Source organism: Natrix helvetica, assembly GCF_964273705.1.
Source record: "Natrix helvetica genome assembly, chromosome: 7".
NCBI classification, from domain to species: domain Eukaryota; kingdom Metazoa; phylum Chordata; class Lepidosauria; order Squamata; family Natricidae; genus Natrix; species Natrix helvetica.
Genome location: NC_138558.1, coordinates 11380461 through 11402210, shown reverse-complemented (window position 1 = coordinate 11402210; position 21750 = coordinate 11380461). Strand labels below are relative to the sequence as shown.

The window sequence follows — 21750 nt, the reverse complement described above, 5'->3', positions numbered from 1 at the left end:
ATTGCTGTGCGCATACGCGGGACTCACCCATGAGTGAATCGGCAGTAGCGACTGCCGGAACCCACCCCCAAGCCACCTGAATAACGCAAATGAGTGTGTAACCTTCTTGGAATTGTTGAAAGGACCGTGTTGCCAACAGGAGACAAGGGGTGTCATATCCCTGCTCCTTTGGTGGGAGAGGGCTCAGTTCAATTCTCAGCTCAATTTAAACCTTTATTGTCAGAGTATGACATGCGTACAATGAGATTGGCTGAGCCTCCCTTTGTGCAAACCCCCCAACCCCCCCAACACAACACAACTCACAGTGAAAGTCCAGTCTAGCCCAGGGAATCCTACAAACACCCAGTCCTATAGCACCATGGGAATTTATTGCACGTCGTCGCGCCGGTCCCACAAGTCAATCGTCCTGGGTTATTTTTCATTCAGGAGTCTGACAGCCGACGGGTAAAAAACTGTTCTTCAGCCTGTTTGTGCAGCTGGCTATGCTTCTCTATCTCCTTCCAGACAGTAAGGAGAATAAAGAAGGGCTGACCAGGATGCGAGTCGTCCCTGAGGGTTTTCCTCACTCTTCTAAGGCAGCGAGCCCTAGCGATGTCATCTAGTGCAGGGGTCGGCAACCTTAAACCCTCAAAGAGCCATTTGGACCCGTTTCCCACAGAAAACACTGGGAGTACCCAAAACCCTTCCCGTGCCTGACTATTTCCTGACTGCTCCCAAAACCAGCCTAAGTATTTGAATTAAAGGTTCTGTTTTCTTCTGCAACTTTTCTTGGATTTATCCATGGTTGGCCTACTGGGGGTCGAAAAGCTCAATAAATTGCGTGTCGCACATTGGCGGTTTGTGACACAATATTTTTTAGCAACAGGGAGCTGCAGCAGAGGGATGAAGAGAGCCACATGTGGCTCCAGAGCCACAGATTGCTGACCCTTGGTCTAGTGGTATCAGGGGACAGCCCATGATGGTTTGTGGTATCCTCACCACCCTCTGTGGTGTCTTTCTATCCCTGGCTGTCAACCCAACATACCATATTGTAATGCAACGAGTGAGGATGCTTTCTATTGTGGACCGGTACAAGTTGTTCCACTTTATTTCCCCCCCCTTAGTCTAGATTGCCTCTTTGACCCCCCCCCTTTCAAACCAGCAGTCCTCTCTGTCCACATTCTTCTCAAAGTCAACTTTCTGAACCGCTGGTTCCACACCCATTTGCACTATTCAGGTGACCATGAGGGCACAGATAAACTTCCGAGTGGCCTCAATGGCTTTGAGAGAGCGCTAACGGCCAGATGACTTGAAGGAATAGAAATCCTTCCATCCTCCCACCATTCGGTCAGAACCAAAAAAGCTTCTTGGATGAGAAGTGAAGCATCTTCAAGGAAAACCAAAGTCTAGTTGCCTTTTGAAAAAAGCACCTTTGGGACTACCTTTATAATAGTTCAACCTACTTGAATTTAAAGGAAATACTAATAAGGATATACTAAATAGTATTATACTAGATGGTGCCTTTGTATACTTGCATTTATAAACATTTGTTTCCTGCAATATCTATCTATCTATCTATCTATCTATCTATCTATCTATCTATCTATCTATCTATCTATCATCTATCTATCTATCTACCTACCTACCTACCTACCTACCTGATGCTCTTGTATACTTGCATACTATAAATATTTGTTTCCTGTAACACATACGTGTTATGCCTTTTGTTATGCCTGTTATGTGCCACATTGCACCCTTATGTTTGTATTTCCTGCAACTAAGGAAAAATGCTGTAAAGTACCTGGCATTTGTCAAAACCTATGCCTTACCTTTGATCTGTCACCCTTCTGCATAAGAAAGTATCTCACCTTTGATCTGTTCCCTTCACAACAGGCGGCCAAATGGCCAATCATGAGAACAAAGGAAAGAGATAAGGCTGATAAGGAGTATTCCATCCTTTTTGCAGGAATACCCAAATCTAATTAGGAAGCCAGGATGTTGTTTTATGATGTTTGGCTGTATAAAAAGGAGTTACCCCGTCTCGGAAGTGTAGTTCTTCCCTGCATATCCTAGGGGTATATTGGGAACAACTGACCATCATGTCTTTAAACTTTGATCAAAGATTAAATGCTGATTGTTATTCAGTTTCATTTTTGGCTCATTATGACTTGGATGTATTCTCAAATTTCTATGGGTCTAAACTATTCTCAAACCTTACAGGAAAATATGCATCTGTTAGATAAATGCCAAGTCTTACTTTTTAATGTTTAACAGCTTTTAAACAGTTTATTTTTTGGTAAAGACCAATAAAAATGCAGGAAATGAAGTATCCAGATACCAAGTAACTGCTCAATTTCCATCCCATCTTTATTGGAGCAACTGTATCTAAAGAGAATGGAATTTCAATTTTTCACAACACACAAACATTCACAAAGTTACATGGCAACCAAAATTTTAATATAAAACTTAAACACATTCATCTCTTTAAATTACAGCTTAAAATAATGTTCAGGTTGTGCCACTATCAAGGTTCTTAAGAGCAACAAGTAGAACCAAAGCCAGAAGTTCAATTTCCTAGGTTTATTTCACATTTTTTTTAGAAAAAAAAAACATCCAAAGAACGGGTGTGGGGGAGAAGTTGAAAGTCTATTGGGTCATTTGAGCTTCCATAGCCTGTGCTGTCCATTCTGGGGCGGTCTGACTTATCTTCTCCAAAAGATTGTTAACTTGGAAGCAAAGCGACTGGATCTGTTTGTCCCACGTTGGTAAGGCTTCTCGTGCTAAAATAAAAAACAAGTACATAAAATAAACAACAGCAGAAGTTTCATGCTTGTAACCTTCATTCTGATAAATGCAGTTTATTATATATGACAAGCATTAGCAAATATTTTTAAAAGTACATAAAATAAACAACAGCAGAAGTTTCATGCTTGTAATCTTTATTCTGATGAATGCAGTTTATTATATATGACAAGCATTAGCAAATATTCTGGATAATTTAGAACAGGACATTTACAGCACTTCCACTGTATTTAGACTGCCATCTAGGGGTTGAAGGAGGAATCACTGACAGATGTTACAGCACAAATGCAAGATCTTTATTAAGGCAATTATTTATTAAGTCATCCAAGGTTTAGAAAATAGACTTTTTCAAACTTTCATTATTTCCCAAACAACTTTCATGAAAGTTGTTTATCTCTACTCCAAGTTATAGCCTTACATAAAATGATGTATAGATGCTTAATTACCCCGTTTCCCTGAAAATAAGACCTCCCTGCATAATAAGCCCAATTGGGCTTTTGAGCACATGCGCTAAAATAAGCCCCCCCTCCATGAAAATATTGCAACGCAGCAGCAGCCATGAGGTGACCTCGCTCGCCGCCTCCTGCACCTCAAAAATAATAAGGCCTCCCTGAAAATAAGGCCAAGTGCGGGGGGTCAAAAGAAAATAAGACCCTGCCTTATTTTCGGGAAACAGGGTATTTATAGGTAGTCCTCACTTAATAACCGGTTGCTTAGAGAATGTTCCGAGTTATGACAGATCCCCGAAAAGGTACTTATGACCCAGATTCCAAGTTCTGACGGCTGCCCAACCCTGTAGTCTCATGACTGCATTTGGGCACTTGGTCCACATTTACGGCCGTTTGCAGCATCCCATGGTCACCTGAATGCAATTTATGACTTCTTTTGCTGGAAACAGGCCTTTTACTATCTGTTTCCAACAACAAAACCCCACCCATTTGCTTAACAACTACTGCAAAAAAAGCCAGAAAAGTGCACCAGTCACATGATAACCTGCTTAACGACCGGCATGACTCACGACTGTAAATCTGGGTTCAATTACAGTCATACATTGAGGACTACCTGTATTTTTCACACCAGAGTTTAGCAAGCTGGTAAACAATATTGAATCCTATTGTTTGGTCTGGCAGAGATATTGTTATGTTCCTTCTGCCCACGGAGGAAACTGCTGTTGTGTTCCTTCACAAACAACACGGAAACGCATTGGATCAGGGTATCCCCATTTTGCCTGCCTGCTCCACTGAATGCACAAAAGCTTCTAAGCACATAGGCCAGGGGTGTCCAAACTTGGGAACTTTAAGACTTGTGGACTTCAACTCCCAGAATTCCCCAGCCAGCCATGCTGGCTGGGGAATTCTGGGAGTTGAAGTCCACAAGTCTTAAAGTTCCCAAGTTTGGACACCTCTGACATAGCCTGATGGGGGAGGAATCCTCAGCTAACCCTCTCTAGTTGCCACATGTTCATCTGGAGGAAATTTAGCTGGTTGCACTAGAAGAGTCACCTAGAGCCAAACTTACTTTCAAAGTGGACTATTCCATCTATTTGATCAATGAAGCCATTCATGCGTCCCTCGGTTATCATCTGGGAGGCTATTTTTTCTGCCTGAAAAACAAAAGCAAGTAGCACACCAGCTTCACTTGAACGAAAGAGGCCAGTCCTGATAGAACATTTATGCGAAGAGATCTAATTTACTGGAACTTTGAAAGAAGAGATTGGACAACCATTTGTCTGAAATGGTATAGGGTTTCCTGCCTAAGCAAGGGGTTAGATTTGAAGACCTCCAAGTATCCGTTCTGACAGAGGCTTCCCGAGAGCATGAAGCAAACTCCTTGTCCCGACAAAAACCTCTTTTATCAATTTACTGTGAATTCTGCTCATTCACATCCAGCAAAGTCATTCAAGGGAGGATTTACAGTCACAGAACTTATCTGGCTTGGAGAGCTGCCAGGCTGATCTCTGCAAAACTTTTGCAAGGAGTCTTGGAGACTCACGAACCAATTAAGTGAACTAATTGTCTCCTGCAAACTCCACTCTCCTTTCTTTCCTCTTTTATTTCCTCTGGGAGGGGCCATTCATCATCCACCTGTGGCCTTACTCCCAAGTCGACCCTTGTTCCTTAGCTGTCCCCTTCCTCTGGCAACTCTGCGCATGCGCACACTGGGAACAGGCTCCAGCTGTTCGTCTGCCTCACTGATGTCTGACTCTGAAGGCAGCTGATAACTGTCATACGGCTCTAGCCCTCTCTCTGCCTCCGACACAGAGCCCTTGTCCAAGCCTTCCCCAGCCTCCAGGACTGGCCTATGTTCCTTCCCAACCTCCTCAACTGTCCGAATCTGCTGTAAACCCCACTGACGGGCCACAACAGTTCCCTTCCAACTCTGTTATTCTGTTTCTGTTCTGTTCTTTTTCATCCTTCCAGAGACTTGGTATTATTGGGGGAAAGTGGCAGGAGGCAGCTCTGTTTCTCAACCTCCACAACGATAAGATGTGTGGATTTTAATTCCTAGAATTCCCCAGCCAGTATATTGAAGCTGCCGTTCAAAAATGCTGGTCTTCACCTTGAGCTCCTCAATGAAAGGTGGAACACAGAGCTAAAAAAAATCAGAAAACGATCCAAGCAAGTCCCAAGATTAATCTCAGGACTTCTGAGTGGGTCTGTGTGAGACTTACATTACAGTGCAATTTAAGAAGAATTATGCAACTGTTTGCTGAGAAGTAACAGGTCCAATAAATAGGATTGTTACATTCTAACATTGACTGAAATACTTTTTCCAAAATATGGAAGGTATGCTTGGAAAATATGGAAAAAGGCATACCATATCATTCCAAATTATAACAATATAACAACAAGAATACATTGTGTATCTTTTTTGTCTTTACATCTCATATAATAGGTCCAGTTTTCCTTCAGTGTTGTTAGTTCTTAAAATCAATTCAATTTAGGGTCCAGGTCTTTGCAAATTTCTTATATAAACTCAACCATAATGCTGCTTCCATCACCTGACTCTCAAAGAGTCAGCATCACAATTTACAGTTTAGCAAAAGAATGAATGAATCAATGGAAGATGCATACCTTGGCTGCAGGTATTTCTAACAAAGCTCCAAGTTCTTCAAAGGTAATGTTGTTATATAGTTTGCTTGCAGATAGCAAATTATGTTCAATGACAGCTCTGTCCAAAATACTAGAACCTAAGGAGGAAGAAAAAGCTATTGATCAGCTACATGTTTAGCTACAAAACATGTAAATATACATAATGCATACAATACATATGCCAATAATATATGCGTATATATGTGTTAAGAAAAAAAATAGAAAGGAGCAGGTATATATTAATACAGTGAAACTTCCAATGAATAGTTCATTTGAGAAGATGGGAGTCTGTTAAATCCAAATGTTTGTTAAATTGAATGTACAGAATTTGCACCGATTTGTAGGAGAAGACACAGAGCCTGGGTCAGAGTCAAGAGAGGAATCAGTCTGGAGGCGTTCCCATAAGCAATCAGAGTCCAGCCCTTGAATTCTATGGATTCTTATCCAGTGCCAGTTTAGTGATGACTGTTACTTGACTAGATTATTGTGTGTAGGCAAGAGTGATAGACCTTAACTGAAAGTAATTTCGAGACCCACGTGCTGCCGTGTGATGGAGCAAGCTTGCATCATTTGCTCCACCTCCTGCCAACCCAGCAGTTCAAAAGCAGGTGACTGTGGGTAAGATAGGTGGGTACCACTTCAGTGGCCAATTTAACAGGAGCTCCAAGCCAAGCATCGCCTAGGCAACAATGATGTTACTGGTTAATCTTTCAACCCGGAAGTGCCTCAGCGCTTCCGACACAAGAGCGAGTGGCTGGAATTTAACGTGCACTCCTGATTCTTCAGTGGCTCAGTGGCTAAGCCGTCGAACTTGTCGATCAGAAAGGTCGGTAGTTCGAATCCCTAGCACCGCATAACGGAGTGAGCTCCCGTTACTTGTCCCAGCTTCTGCCAACCTAGCAGTTTGAAAGCAGGTAAAAATGCAAGTAGAAAAATAGGGACCAACTTTGGTGGGAAGGTAACAGCGTTCTGTGCGCCTTCAGTGTTTGGTCATGCCCACCACATGACCATGGAGACGTCTTCGGACAGCGCTGGCTATTCGGTTTTGAAACGGAGATGAGCACCGCCCTCTAGAGTCAGGAATGACTAGCACATATGTGCGAGGGGAACTTTTGCCTTTACCTTTTACCTGATTCTTCATGCCTGACAATTTCTGTCAATGGCATAAATGGCATTATTTTCAATAAAACCTCAATGTATGAACAAGTCCTTGATTTATGATTTTAAACAATGGAAATTATTTATGCTAATCAGCTGAACTGAAATCCTCTATTACTTACAAATGTCCTTATAGGCATGTTCTACCTTTTCTGAGTGACCAAAAATTCTACTGTTTAACCCATGGATGCTGACCACCGGTTCAGAGAAGTATCTGCTCTTTGGCCCTTCTCACTTATTACTACCGCTGCTAACTCGTCTGAGAGACTTATTAGGGCTACAAATTAGATCTCTCCACAATGGGATCTCCTTGTCTAATAACATGCCTTCCCTTTTCTCTTCCATCATTCAACTCTCTTAAGTTGCATGCAAGTGCCAGAAGTTTGGTTCTGTTTCTGCCTTCTCTCCCATTAAAAAAAAAAAGAATCAACAGGCCACCTTGTTCTTCTATAACAGACAGCTGCTTCTACTGTAAAATGTTTCTGCTTCTGCTTGCAAACAGCAGACATTCAGAGGGGAGGACTCTGATTAGCATAGGCCTGTGATGACGCACCTGTGGCACGCGTGCCACAGGCGGCACACGGAACCATATCTGCTGACACGCATGGTCAGTTCCAGTGTGCATGCGTGCACAGGCCAGCTGAGTTTTGGCTTTCCGGAGGCCCAGGGGATGCCGTTTTTGCCCTCCCCAGGTTTCAGGAAAGCTTCCATAGCCTGGGGAGGGTGAAAATGGGTGGGGGGGGGGAGCATGGGGTTTTTTTGTGCACACATGCACATTTGGGGAAGTGCTTATGGGTGCTGGCACACGCGCAAGCTATCACACATGCGTGCTCACATTTTTGGCACCCAACAACAAAAAGGTTAGCTGGTATAGGTATAGGCATCACTGGTATAGGCAATGCCAACTCCCCCTTACCCTGAAAGGGCACCTAATAGAGAATGAAAACAACAAAACTTGCACAAAAGTGCGGGTGCAAACGAGATACAATGTAAAAACAAAAACATGGAAAGGTCATCCTAATCCTAACCCTTACTGATTTTCACAGAATCGGTTCCAAAATAATATTTTTATCGAGAACTAGGGTCAAAATTGGAATGGAGAGTAATATTGCCTACAAAGCGAATGTGCCGTAATACAGAGAGATGAGCAACAGCTATTAAAAATGGAAAATCTGAATGAAAAACAAACAGCTTGGAATGCAAAAAAAAAAAAAAAAAAGGATTTTTAGAAAAGGAATTAGGGAGGCAGACTAGGAACCAGTTAAAATAGGACAAATTAAAACCAGAGTCAGAAATCAGGCGTGACCGGTTCCTCTTTGACTTATTTCAAATATAACTATAAGGCATTCAAAAGAAATAAATCCAGTGAAAAGCACGGAACATTCTGACCAGGCATTAGAGAAGACTCCATAATCCTTCCTAAGTATGCCAAACAACCATTCCTGCCTCCAGAACTTTCTAGTCTACCAGACAGACCAGTCATTCATGTAATTCCATCCTTGAATCCAGAAAGGAAAATGCTGTATTTTTGTTCTCATGCTTACGTATATGAAAAATAGGATAGGGCAATCTAGTCTATTTTTCATATACATAAATAAGCATGAGGACAAAAATGCAGCATTTTCCTTTCTGGATTCATCGTCTACTTTTTGGTGGCCTTCATCACCCTGGAGCTTTGTCATTTAGGACAGAACCCCCGTTTGCGTCAGGCAACCGGTTTGGTATTCATCTGAATCTAATAATACATGTTGCCAGTACATCTGTCAGCTGCCACCTTAACACTTGCTTCTGCTTCGCTACCATGAACTCTGGGGAGGGGGAATGGGAGGGGGGGGAATGCTTGGGGGGAAAATGAAAATGACTGCTGTATTCCACCCCCCACCCCATCCCCAGCTGCTTCAAGGTCACCTGGCTGGGAGAAGGAAAGCAGCTGCTGTTCTGACCGAGGCTTCCAGAGAACATGAAGCAAACTGCTTGTCCTGACCAAAACCCCTTTTATTAATTGACTGTGAATTCACATCCAGCAAAGTCTTTCAAGGGAGGATTTACAGTCACTTATTTGGCTTGGGGAGCTGACAGGATGATATCTCCAAAACCTGGCCAGGAGTCTCGGAGAGTCACGAACCAATTAAGCGAACTAGTGGTCTCCTGCAAACTCCACTCCCCTTTCGCTCCTCTTTTATTTCCTCTGGGAGGGGACATTCATCGTCCACCTGTGGCCTGACTCCCAAGTCTACCCCTGTTCTTTAGCTGTTCTCTTCATCTGGGAACAGGCTCCAGCTGTTCATCTGCCTCATTGCTGTCTCACTGACTCTGAAGGCAGCTGAGAACTGGCATACGGCTCTGGCTTCCCCTCTGCCTCCGACAGAGCCCTCGTCCGAGCCTTCCCCAGACTCCAGGACTGGCCCATGTTGCTCCTCCAACCTCCTCACTATCCGAATCTGCTGCCAGTTCTGTTGGCTGCTGGCGGGCCACAACAGCTGCATACCACCTATGCTTGGAAGTGACCATTCTGAAAACATCTTGCTTGAATAAGGTAATGGGGGGGGGGGGAATCAGCGATGGGAGGCAGTTAAGGGATGGAAAACTTTTCAGTTGGGGATTTTTGGTGTACGCTTCTCAGTTCTGGCTATGGATTAGTGCGATGCACTTGACTTCTAATAAAATTATACCTTTCTCAACAAATGGAGCCAAGGATCATTTGTATTTAGAGGTTTAAGTGGTAGCAGGTCTAACAGTGTCAATGTATAACATTGCCCAAGTAGTCAGTGAGGAATGATGAGGAATGATTAACATATTATTCAACGTTTTAAATATAATGACCATACTAGACCATACTAGGCAAAGTACCATCAGCCGTTGTTGCTTTCTGATGGGGCATGAGCATGGCAGCGAACTCTTGCAGCTGGTTTCCCCTTATAATTCTGTCAAGGTACATTTTCTCCAGGATGCCATAGGCTGCAAGCTGCTGGCATCTTTCATCCTTGAAGAGAGTGGCTAACATTCGGGAGCGCTGCTGTCCTGAAACACAGTAAGAATAACGTTAACTTCTCCAACCTGTTCTGACCCAGCCTTCACAAGCAATGAGAAACTGCTTGCTCACAAGTAACACAACCCCTTTTTGATTTAAGTCAGGGCAGGAACAGTCCCTGTTCACATCGGCCCTATTATTTCCCAGCAGGGAGGCTCCATTGGCACCTCAAATTCAGAGCAATTGGTCCCGACAAACTTGGTTTTGGCAAAGGAATCCAACATGATCGATGTACACTGGAAAATTAATGGTTGGCCCACTCCAAAACCCCTATTTATTTCCCAGCCAGGGAGGGGCTGGCTAGCATCTACATCTTCTTTCCCCCCCGAGAGCCGGCTTATTGCTTTCTGTTGCTCTCCTCTCCTTTCCTCTCTATGCCTATGTACATCTGGAATGGGCCCTATCTGTTCCTTCCCCTCACTCAGCTCAGGTCCCGAAAACAGCTGCCTCTCTACCTCGGGGAGGACGGAAGACCCTGGCTCTGCATCTGCCCCTGATCCTGCTTCCACTTCAGAGCCTTCCAAAGGCTCCGAAGCCAGCCCAGGTTCCCACTCAACCTCCCCCTCGTCTGACTCTGCTGCTAGCTCTGCTGGCAGCCGATGGGCCACAACACAACCCAGACGCAACATGTAAAATCTGCAATAGATTTCTTTTTTTTAATCCACTGGATTTGTTTGTCAATCTCAAACTTCAATCTGTCTGTCCGACATGACCTTGTGGTTAAGAAAAGAGGCCATCATGTTGAGGTTGACTTCTGCTGATTAGTTGGGACACAATTACAGATACCCCTTGTTTAGCGGCTGTCTCAGATAGTAGCCGTTCACAGCTACAAAAGCGATGAAGAACAACATTGCAACCAATCTCATTTACAACCTTCTCAGTGTTCCCCATTACAGTCACTTTACAGATAGTCCTTACTTGAGCCCAAAATTTATGTTGCTGACAAATTTGTCATGTGAGTTTTGCCTCATTTAATGACTTTTCTTGCCACATGTGCTAAGTGAATTGCTGCAGTTGTTTAGTTAGCAACACGGTTGTTGAGTGAATCTGGCTTCCCCATTTACTAGGCTTATCAGAAGGTTGCAAAAGGTGACTCGATGACCCCAAGACACTGCAACCGTTCATAAATGTGAGTCAGTTTCAAGTATCCGAATGTAAATCACGTCACCATGGGAATGGTCATAAATCACTTTTTTTTTTCAGTGCCTCTGTAACTCGGAACGGTCAATAAACGAACTGTTGCAAATCAAGGACTACCTGTATTTTATTTTTAAATTTATTTTAATCCCTTTATTATTTTTTATAAATACTGTATTTTCCAGCGTATAAGGCGATTGGGCGTATAGACGACTCCCTACTTTCAAGCGCCCGCGAGCCGGCTGAAGGCCTCCGCGCTGCCAGGTTCCGTAGTTTGAGCTCAGCGCCTTCCTCCTCCAGACCGCCAGCCAGACCTTACTAAGCCATCCCAGCACTCATCCATTCACGTGCCCAGGCGAGGAGCGCTGAGGTTATCGATTGAAAGGCCGGCATCTACGCTGGTGGCGTTGCTTTTTCTTTTCTTTTCTTTTTTTGGTATGGCCTTTCTTATACCCAGCGCATAAGATGACCCCCGATTTTTGAAATAATTTTTTGGGGTTAAAAAGTGGTCTTGTATGCCAGAAAATACAGTAATTTAAGAAAGCAAACATGGGGGAATGTGAGCTATTAATTAAGGTTTTGCTATATCAATTTATTACAATAAAGACCCAAATATACAACAAAATACAAACATTACAAGTCCAATTATACTATGCAATAGTCATAAATACATTCAACAATGATTTACTAATAATTTAGGTAAAGGTTCCCCTTGCATACATGTGCTAGTCATTCCCGACTCTAGGGGATGGTGCTCATCTCCGTTTCAAAGCTGAAGAGCCAGTGCTGTCCAAAGACATCTCCGTGGTCATGTAGCCAGCATGACTAAACGTCAAAGATGCATCGAACGCTGTTACCTTCCCACCAAAGGTGGTCCCTATTTTTCTACTTGCATTTTTTACGTGCTTTCAAACTGCTAGGTTGGCAGAAGCTGGGACAAGTAATAGGAGCTCACTGGGTTACGTGGCGCTAGGGATTCAAACCGCCAAACTGCCAACTTTTCTGATCGACAAGCTCAGCGTCTTAGCCCGAGCTACCGCGTCTGTGTATAACTTATACTTTCCTAATTAATTCACAAGTTGTGTCCCTAATCTAACAGCCATCACCAAAAATGGTTGGCTGTAGCAAGAGTCATATCTTCGAATCTCTGCCAAGCAACATCCTTTTAACACATTCCAGATCAAGAATGTGACAGAAGATTGGCCTGGTATTTTGAAACTACAATTAGAACAATTAATCAGCAGAACGTTTTGCCTTCAGAAGTTGTGAGTGCTCCATCACTGGAGGATTTCAAGAGGAGATTGGACACTTTTCTGCAATGTTATAGGATCTCTTGCTTGTGCAGGGGGATTGGACTAGAAGACCTCCACGGTACTTTCCAACTCTGTTATGCTGTGAGCTTGAAGTCTCCTCAAAATAGCAATATGCACTGTATACATTTCAAAGATTCGAATAAAATGGAATTACCGTATTTTTCAGAGTATAAGATGCACCTTTCCCCCCCTAAGAGGGTGAAAATTTGGGTGCATCTTATACACTGAGTGTGGCCCCACCCACCCACCCTTTGGTCTCTGCCTCCCAGCAATTTACCTCCTTGCAGCAAATGGGGAAATGGGGCTTGCAGAGGCGGGATTGGGCTATGGCAATTCTTGCAGCCTGAAACAGCTGATCATCAGGATGCCCCTACTTAAATTGAAATTGATAGTGAAACTTGCTGTTTGCTGCAAGGAGGCAAATTGCTGGGTGGCAGTGGCAGATTTTTTTTTCTTCTAATCAGGCTAAACTGAAACAGGCTGTTTGCTGCAAGGAGGTAAGTCAATAACTATCAATGCCTATAGAATGTTCAAATTAGTAGACTTATTTTTAAAGACTTCTTTATTATTGTTCTAGGCAACTTAACAAAATGAAGAATCTCTTTAAAATAAATGGTTGATCTGAAGAGGCCCAGTGCTATGGTATCTTCTTTTAAATAGCAGAGAATAACGTATACTTTCCAGAAAGCCACATCAATTTTAACAGCATCTGTACAAGTATAGTCTGAAATGCAACACAACAAACAGTGTATATCTTCTGTACTGTTTGCTGCAAGGAGGCAAATTGCTGGGAGGCAGAGGCAGATCCCCCCCCCCCCGTTTTCCTCCCCAAAAGCTTGGAGAGTCTTATACTTTGGAGCATCTTATACCCCGAAAAATACGTTAAATCTTCATCTATCATTTTACCTGCTGAGGCTAAGATCGTACAATGCAAGGCGTGCTTCAGGGCTTCAAGCCGCTCGCTTTCGTGGACTATGCTTTTATAAGAAAGCTCATTATATCTTTGGGCAGCTTCAATGAATTTCCTTCTGTAGTCAAGAACACGAGCGTAGCATACCTGGAAGAAGGAAAAACGTATCACTAAAAATCGTCCGGGCTGCCAAAATTTCTAATGTTGCAGAATAGCATTTCAATGGCAATCAAATCTGTCGGTGCTATTTTTAAAACAAAAGTTATATTGAACAACCACAATTAATTGAACCTCATTTATCCTGTTCAGTTTGGATATTATGAAATATATCTCTCTGAGGCTGCTGCAGCTGCCATTTAAGTCATCCGTTCAGAGCAGCATAAAAGAAAACGAGACCTTGGAGATAAAATTCGTCAACGGGATATTTTGTGAACCTTTGTCTTTATAGATCAGCTCTACCACCAATTATATTATTATTACTGCTGAGGGAAGGAATATGGATCACTGGACAATTTTAGACCTAGAGGATATTTTTCAATATCTTGTTGATACAGCACACGCTCTTATACTTACAACAGACCTCCCTGAGAGCATATTATACGAATAAATCATAACTTTGCATGCAGGAGTCATAAATATTAATAGTTTTGTTATAATCTAGCATAACAGTGGCGCAGTGGTTAGAGTGCAGTACTGCAGGCTACTTCTGCTGACTGCCAGCAATTTGGCAGTTCAAATCTCGCCAGGCTCAAGGTTGACTCAGCCTTCCCTCCTTCCAAGGTGGGTGAGGACCCAGATTGTTGAGGGGCAATATGCTGACTCTGTAAACTGCTTAGAGAGGGCTGTAAAGCACTATGAAGCGGTATATACGTCTAAGTGCTATTGCTATTACACACAAAGCCAAACCCATTATGAATATTTTACCTTATAATGAATTTGTAACTGCTCATTGGTCGATTCATTTTGAAGAAGGGATGCTCTATTTATATAAGCCTCAGCTTGAACGGGATCATCATCCTCCAGATAAAGTCGTGCAATTTTCAGATAAGTTTCCAGTTTGTAATCCACATTGTACTGCCTTGAATAGTGAGGGAAAAAGACGGAGTTTCAGTCCCATATTTAAGCAGGATCACACTTTTTTGCAAGTAGATTTAAACAGTCTGCCAGATTTCACAATAAAGCACGCAGAACTGTACGAATAAAAAATTGGGGATGGTTGTATTCAACAATCAATGGCAATTTCACACTCTACCATGAGTGAATAGGGGGAAACCTCTTCCAAGAAAAATGAATAGCTTTGGGGGAAAAGAAACTGTTCTCTTCGACTGAAGCCCAGACTGAAGTCTTTTGCCTAATTATACTCCCGTTTGCTAATTTCTTTCCAGATTGATGCAAGATGCCTAGCAAAGCCATTTAGAGTCCCTGGTGGTCTCTGGTCCTGTTGTCCTCCCCCTCCTCCCAATCTGAGAAATATCTATTCAGATTTTTAAAAAAGACTGGGTTTTATGTGCTAATGACAACTTTGCAAGAATTGATTTCTGATACAGTCTCTATTCAAATTATTCTTCATCCACCCTATCTAAATCTCATTAACTCCCTTTTTACAATCCTGTAACACCCCCCCCCCCCTTTTTGGGACAGAGTCAGGGTGACTGGATGGAGCTGAGCGTTTACTGGCTGTATCTAAATCACATTCAACCACCACCTAAATGGACACAAAGCTTAAACAAAAACCAAGTGTACCAACAACAAAACAAAGCCCAAAGCCTTCAGAATGTTATTTTTAATAAGGAGCAAGATGTAGACTAGAAGTTTCAAGGGAGAAATCCATAGCTTCATTAGAGTAGCTGAAGGAAACAGGCTATTAAAATGCAGCTGGCACAAAATTGCATCCTTTTATAATCAGGAATACAGCACTATCCTATTGCTAAATAGCTCAGTTTTAAGTATTACCTAAAGTAAAAATATCCTCAAGTTAGCTCCTAGCTAACTTTTTCAGGCAGGCACACAGATGTAGTTTGCCTTTTGGAAGACATTTTTGAGTTATTTTATTGTGTAATTACTCCCTAGATGATATTTTTTTTAATTTTAGCAGATTTTTTTTTCCCCTTCTACAACACATTACAGTCATTATACCAACATTGTTATATCATCATATCTGTACATGTATATAACATTTCGCTTCTATATTTACACACCTTTATACACAGTTCTCTATATATTTATATATATTGTTTTTTGGCTTAATTAATTTTCTTGTTTTGCAGCCATTTGTACCAATTGTTCCAAATTTCATAATATTCCGACTCTTCTTTATCTTTTAATTTCAGTGTTAATTTATTCATCTCTGCACAATCCAAAGTTTTTTTTTATCACTAATTCGTCCGAGGGGGCATTATTTTGTTTCCAGCATTGGACAAAAGCTATTCTAGCTGTAGTTAGCAGGTGTGTTAATATGTATTTAATTTTCTTTGTATATTCCCCTTTGATTATTTCCAGCAGAAAGATTTCGGGTTTGTATTTTATCTGTTCTCCTGTAATTTCTTGCACCTATTTCCAGATTTTTGTCCAATATTTTTGTGTTTCCGGGCAGGTCCACCATATGCGATAAGTACTGCAGTAATTAAATCAAACTCACTTCACCTTCCAAAGATCAGTCTCATGTGGCCATTGGCTGAGATAAGCATTTTGATATAAACACTTGACATTTAAAAGACACAAGGATCCCAACAAAGATAAGACTTTTAGAAGCTTGCTGAAACTACTGATACATTTCTGCTTCAAAGACAACTGTTGAAAACAATTAAGTTTCTATACCATATTGTGAGAGAGCAGCAATAAGACGCCATTACTCTAGAATGAAAACTCCAGAAGAAAGGACAAAGAATGTATCAATTTTTTTTTGTGTTAAAGAAAAAGGGATAACTGTTCTATTTACTTTTGTCCTGTTTCAAGAGGAATCCCCACCAGCACTTGTGCTGCGTTCCGCCAATCTTCTTCTTTCTCATAAATGGATGCCAGATGTTGTCTTATAGAAGCAACCTGAAGGGAGAAAGAAGGGAGGGAGGTGAAGGCATAGGATAAACTTATAACCCATTTATCTTATCAGAAATATGTTTATTTTCCAGTGGCCTTTGTGCTTGTTTCGATTTTTCCCCATCCAACAGATTTTGACAGGAGCCTCACTGACATAACAAATATATTGAGGAAATATTTGCAGAGCAGGCATTTTCTCCCAATCTCTGAAAAATGAACCTGTTAACTAGGATTCAATGTATTTCAGGATGGATGGCCTTGGTAACCATACAATATCTAAGTAATCAGATAAATAACACAAGGAGTTACACAACACTGATCTACAAAATGAAATCCATCAACAAGGTGAACCCCAAGACAGTTTTGCTAAGGTTCCCTTTTTTTGAATGAATGAAAATATATTGCAATCAAAGAACCCAATAACAAGCATAATGACACAGAAAGAAAACAACATACATTTTGTCATTACATGGGAAGCAAGTCATTCAATACGTATTTTCTTCCTCCAATTCTTTTAAAAACACTTTTAGAGGTCTCCTCTTGCATCAAACCAAAGTATGAACAATTTAAAAGGGAAAAAAATCAAAATACAAAACTGCTTAGCAGCATAAGCATGTTGAGAGAACCATGTATCTCTAGTTAGTCTGGTTCCAAAGCTGAAGCAAATCAAAATAAGTGGTGAATCAAGTGACCAGTGAAATGCTTCCAATGCAAACACTTATGCTAAATAATAGTTGAATATAATAGAAACCCAAATGCTACGGTTGGGAGGGGGGCAAAGTGACTTTTAATTCCTCTCCTGCCTACAGTTCTCTCTTCCCATAGCACACTCCTCCTTGTGACAACTGCTTCAAAACCTGTTGATGATCCAACAATTATCTGAAGCACATTTTAAAGGTGTGCCATAAGTTACCAACTGCTCCCTCCTGTTGGAAAAGTATGGATCTGGGGCAGTGGTGGGATTCAAATAATTTAACAACTGGTTCTCTGCCCTAATGATTTCTTCCAACAACCAGTTCACCAAACTGCTGAGAAAGTTAACAACAGGTTCTCTCGAAGTGGTGCGAACTGGCTGAATCCCACCACTGATCTGGAATGGGGGTGTTATCCATGAGGTCTTGTCCTTACCTGTTCCTCAAATGAAATTACACGAGGTTGGATCTTTTCTAAGGTGAAGTGGTAGATCTCTTTGGCTGTACTATCGGGAAGGTTTGGAAGATGCGTGCAAAAGTCAGTCAACAACTGGCGTGAAATTACTAAACTGACATTTTCGTTTACCACTAATACAAAAGACACAAAGAGAAATAATGTCATGTTTGCATTGTCATTTTAAACAGTGCGCTGATCATAACTCATTTTCTTATTTAAGCCTGAACAATGAATAAGCCAACAGTTTCCAAGGCAAAGTTTTCAGCCTCTGAACCATCTAATGGTTGTATGAGACATAACATTTCTGCACCAGCGTACCAGAGATCTATTCTGTAATTTAGCTTTGCTGATATGCTACCACAATGTCAAATTGCATAATCTAGAAGCAGGCAGAGAAGAACCTGCTGAATCTGCCACAACACAAGCGATTCAGAGCAATAATGATGTTCAGGTGTTCAAATATTTACTCTAGTAAGGTTTTTGTGCAGGCTGATTCCCTTACACCAGAGGTCTTCAAACTTGGAAACTTTAAGACTTGTGGACTTTAACTCCCAAAATTCTTCAGCCAGCTATGCCAAGTTTGGGGACCCCTGCCTTACACTATGAGAAATATTCAGAAATTTTATTGCAGTGTTTCTCATAATATTTTTAAAATGTATTTTTAACAATCCAGCCCTAAGTAGTTTTCTTGAACAAGAAGTTCCAATCTCATGTCTGCAGTACACAAAAATAACTACATTTCATAGTTACAAAATGTGGCCCAATTACATAGAAATGTATCGTAAAAACAAAGGATCCTTTTTTTACCCACCGGAAAGTATTACATGCACAGGAACAAGGAAGCCAAATTACATAAAGAATGCAGATTGCTAAAACGTGTCTCTCTATAAACCAACAACAACAAAAAAGTGCCAGAGCAACTTAGAAAGTCAATTTTTCACTCATCACAGGGTTGTGATCCCAATCATTAATTCCCAGTGGGTTTTACTACAAATAAATCTACTCCACAAAGAACTTCAGTGTTTATTAAGAACAACATGAAAACTCCAGAGTTTAGTTATAAATACAAAGCTAGAGATTTTAGTTAAGTTCTCCACTTTGTTGATAGTAAAGCTGTTCTCATTAAATGGTCAGTTCTTCTATAATGCTTCTTTTGTAATATTCCAAAGGCTAATGCAAAAATGCTCATCAAGGAATAAATCCCTTCAATTTTGTTAAAATTTCCAAGTGTGCGTAATTCAATTAATTAATGAAATCAAAACTCTGTAAACATCTGGTTCAATATATAATTTGGTACCATTCAAAATCCTTTTCCTGATTGCAGTTCAGTATGTACAACAATGTCATGCAACACCAAGCACAGTTTAATAAACTCACTTGCTTCTACAAAAGCTTTTAATGCTTCTAGTTGTTCCACTCCTGAAAGCTGAATTGCTTTCTCCAGTATCTGTCGATACCTGCCAGAAAGTTGTAAAAATAGATGACAATTAATTCTACATCCTAAATAGGAACTTTGTATTTTATTTCTTCCCATTTTTAGATAATACAAGTAAATGCTTTTTAACCTATAAAGGTTATCCTGTTCTCCTTTACTTCAGTTCCTTATTTCTTGGAATGTTATTTATGACAGGCCGCAGATCTAAAATCGGGATGACCGTTATGTTTTTCAGAACAGAGAGGTATTCAGGAATACCTTTTTGCTTTTGAGCAAGACTGTTGGATATAATCTTTCTTATACTTGCCATACTTCTGCATTTTCCACCAAAGTAGAGATGCCCTCAACTGCTAACACATTCACGTCTCTTTTTTGCTGAAATATAGAAATTATTTGCTACTGCAATCTTCCTATATTAGATTACACTAATGGGATTTCATGCTAGACTCGTTGTTCAGTCACTAGGTTGCGTTGAAGTCTTTGCGGCCCCATGGACCACAGAATACCAGACACCCCTAGTCCTCCATCATCTCCCAGGGTTTGCCTAATTCATGTTCATTACGTTGATGGCCCTATCTAACCATCTCATCCTCTCCTGTCCTTTTCTCCTTTTGCCTTCAACCTTTTCCAACATCAGGATTTTTTCCTCTTCTCATTGGGTGGCCAAAGTATTTGAGCTTCAGCTTCAGGATCTTTCCTTCCAAAGAACAGTATGGAATGTGATCTTCAAATAAAGTCAAGTCTTTTCTGAGCCAAGCTCAACTCTGGTGACTTAATATCCATGGTGTTTTCTTAGCCACAACAATGAAATAATTGTCATTGCTTTATTCCAGGATTTAAAAACAAGACATTTTCCAGTCTAGCCTACACACAGGATATTTTATGGCAGTCTCCTATCTAAGTTCCCATTATGCTTAGGTTTGGGGGATTTACTAGAATACACCTTTCACTCAGATCTCCCATTATGCCCTTGAACTGCAGCTTGGTTCTACCAATTGTCAGATGAACACATTTCATGTTTTAAAAAAAGCACTAAAATATTTCTATTTCACAGTCCCCTATGAAATCACTTTAAAGCAGATTTTCACCTGTTTACTTTGAATATACAGAGATTAAGAGAGAGAATCAGTTTGGTGTAGTAAATGTGCTGGCGTAAAAAAAAAATCAGAAGCTTGTGAATTGTAGGCCTGTCTTGGGCTTTAGGAAAGCAGCTGGAGCTTTGGGCCAATTCCTCTCACTCAGCCTAACCCACCTCACAAGGTTGTTGTGAGGAAAATAGGAGGCAGCAGTATTAGGTATGTTGGCAGCCTTGAATTGACTCTCTCTCTCAAAATCTAATCATATCACAGGTCCTGGATATTTTTATTGTTATTGTTGTCAGTTGTGAAGTTGTGTCTAACCCATCGCAACCCCATGGACAATGTTCCTCCAGCCCTTCCTGTCCTCTACCATCCTCTGGAATCCATTGAAGCTCACGCCGACTGCTTCAGTGAGTCCATCCAGCCACCTCATTCTCTGTCGTCCCCTTCTTCTTTTGCCCTCAGTCTTTCCCAGCATTAGGCTCTTCTCCAGGGAGTCCTTCCTTCTCATTGGGTGGCCAAAGTACTTGAGTTTCCTCTTCAGGATCTGGCCTTCTAAAGAATAGTCAGGGTTGATCTCCTCTAGGATTGACCGGTTGGATCGCCGTGCAGTCCAAGGGACTCGCAGGAGTCTTCTTCAGCACCAGAGTTCAAAGGCCTCCATTCTTTGGTGCTCAGTCTTCCTTATGGTCCAATTTTCACAGCCATGCATTGCAACTGGGAAAACTATAGCCTTGATTTTTTTATTAATTGGCTCCTATTTTATATCATACTCCAGTTGCAGCACATTATTGCTTGAATTGTTTTATTCTGTGTTTGTACTGCACTAAATTATAAGCATATAATAAGATGCTGCGGTAGTTAAGGTGCTGGGCTAGAAACAGTGGATTTCAGTCCCCCTTAAAGCATGGGAACATGACGTTTTCTGAACCCAGCCTACCTCACAGGGTTGTTGTTAAGGGACTATTAATCCTTAAGTTTCAAAAATTAAAGGCGAGATATAAATCCAATCATAAACGCATAAATAATCAAATACATCTGCTGCCACTCCGTTAAATTTATTTCTCTGCCGGGTGTACATTACCCTACAACCCGAAAAAAAGGGCTGAGGGAAACTGACTGACCTTAACACCAGGGTCTCCAGCTCCGAACCCCCCCAAATAGTCACTCCCTCTCCTCTAGGCCCATCCGTGGGTTTCCCCTCAGCTCATAACCCCAACTCCGGCCTTCCCAGACCCTCAGAATGGAGACCCGCTCCGGCTTCTTTATCTCTTCCCACCCCTGCCCGATCCTCTTATCAACAACCAGGAGAGGGGGGAGGAGGAGGGCTGAAAACGACCGTGAAGGCCGCCTCACTCACTTCCCCGCCAGGTCCTTGTGGGAGCCGCTGGAGCTCATGAGCTGGGTCAGCTCCTGCCTCACTGAAGCCGCCATCTTGCTCGCCCGTCCCTCACGGGGTGTGGGAAAAACAAGCACGGGCTGGGACGCCGCTGCGTAACCACAGAGCGGGCCCGCCTAGAGCGGATCGGACGCTGGTGTTTGCGTGTATGAGCGCGTCAGCCTCAGTCTCTGTTGTTGTTTTTTAAAATACCCCTGCGTAACCACAGAGCGGACCCGCCTAGAGCGTGT

General features: G+C 41.7%; 1 protein-coding gene across 2 annotated transcripts; it reads right to left on the bottom strand.

The window, feature by feature from the left end:
• Positions 1 to 2321: 2321 nt before the first annotated feature.
• Positions 2322 to 21633, bottom strand: COPS4 (COP9 signalosome subunit 4). 2 transcript variants are annotated; one of them, XM_081959227.1, is made up of 10 exons: positions 21482 to 21633; positions 18985 to 19064; positions 17587 to 17738; positions 16361 to 16464; positions 14347 to 14500; positions 13419 to 13569; positions 9870 to 10052; positions 5856 to 5971; positions 4300 to 4384; positions 2322 to 2759 (listed from the first exon to the last, which is right to left on the bottom strand). In XM_081959227.1, the coding sequence occupies exons 1-10, from the start codon at positions 21553 to 21555 to the stop codon at positions 2626 to 2628; spliced, it is 1233 nt and encodes a 410-aa protein (XP_081815353.1). In that variant the 5' UTR covers positions 21556 to 21633; the 3' UTR covers positions 2322 to 2625. The 2 variants fall into 2 exon arrangements, with proteins under 2 accessions (XP_081815353.1, XP_081815354.1); XM_081959228.1 differs by having other exon boundaries at positions 9882 to 10052; positions 21482 to 21632.
• Positions 21634 to 21750: the final 117 nt, after the last annotated feature.

What these genes read in the sequence shown, in the direction of transcription:
- COPS4 (XM_081959227.1), bottom strand. Translation starts at nt 21,555, where the DNA reads ATGGCGGCTTCAGTGAGGCAGGAGCTGACCCAGCTCATGAGCTCCAGC. An exon ending in CACAAGGACCTGGCGGGGAA is followed by an intron (nt 19,065 to 21,481) that starts GTGAGTGAGGCG and finishes ACTTTCTGGCAG; the next exon opens with GTATCGACAGATACTGGAGA. An exon ending in CCTCTTGAAACAGGACAAAA is followed by an intron (nt 14,501 to 16,360) that starts GTAAATAGAACA and finishes TCACTATTCAAG; the next exon opens with GCAGTACAATGTGGATTACA.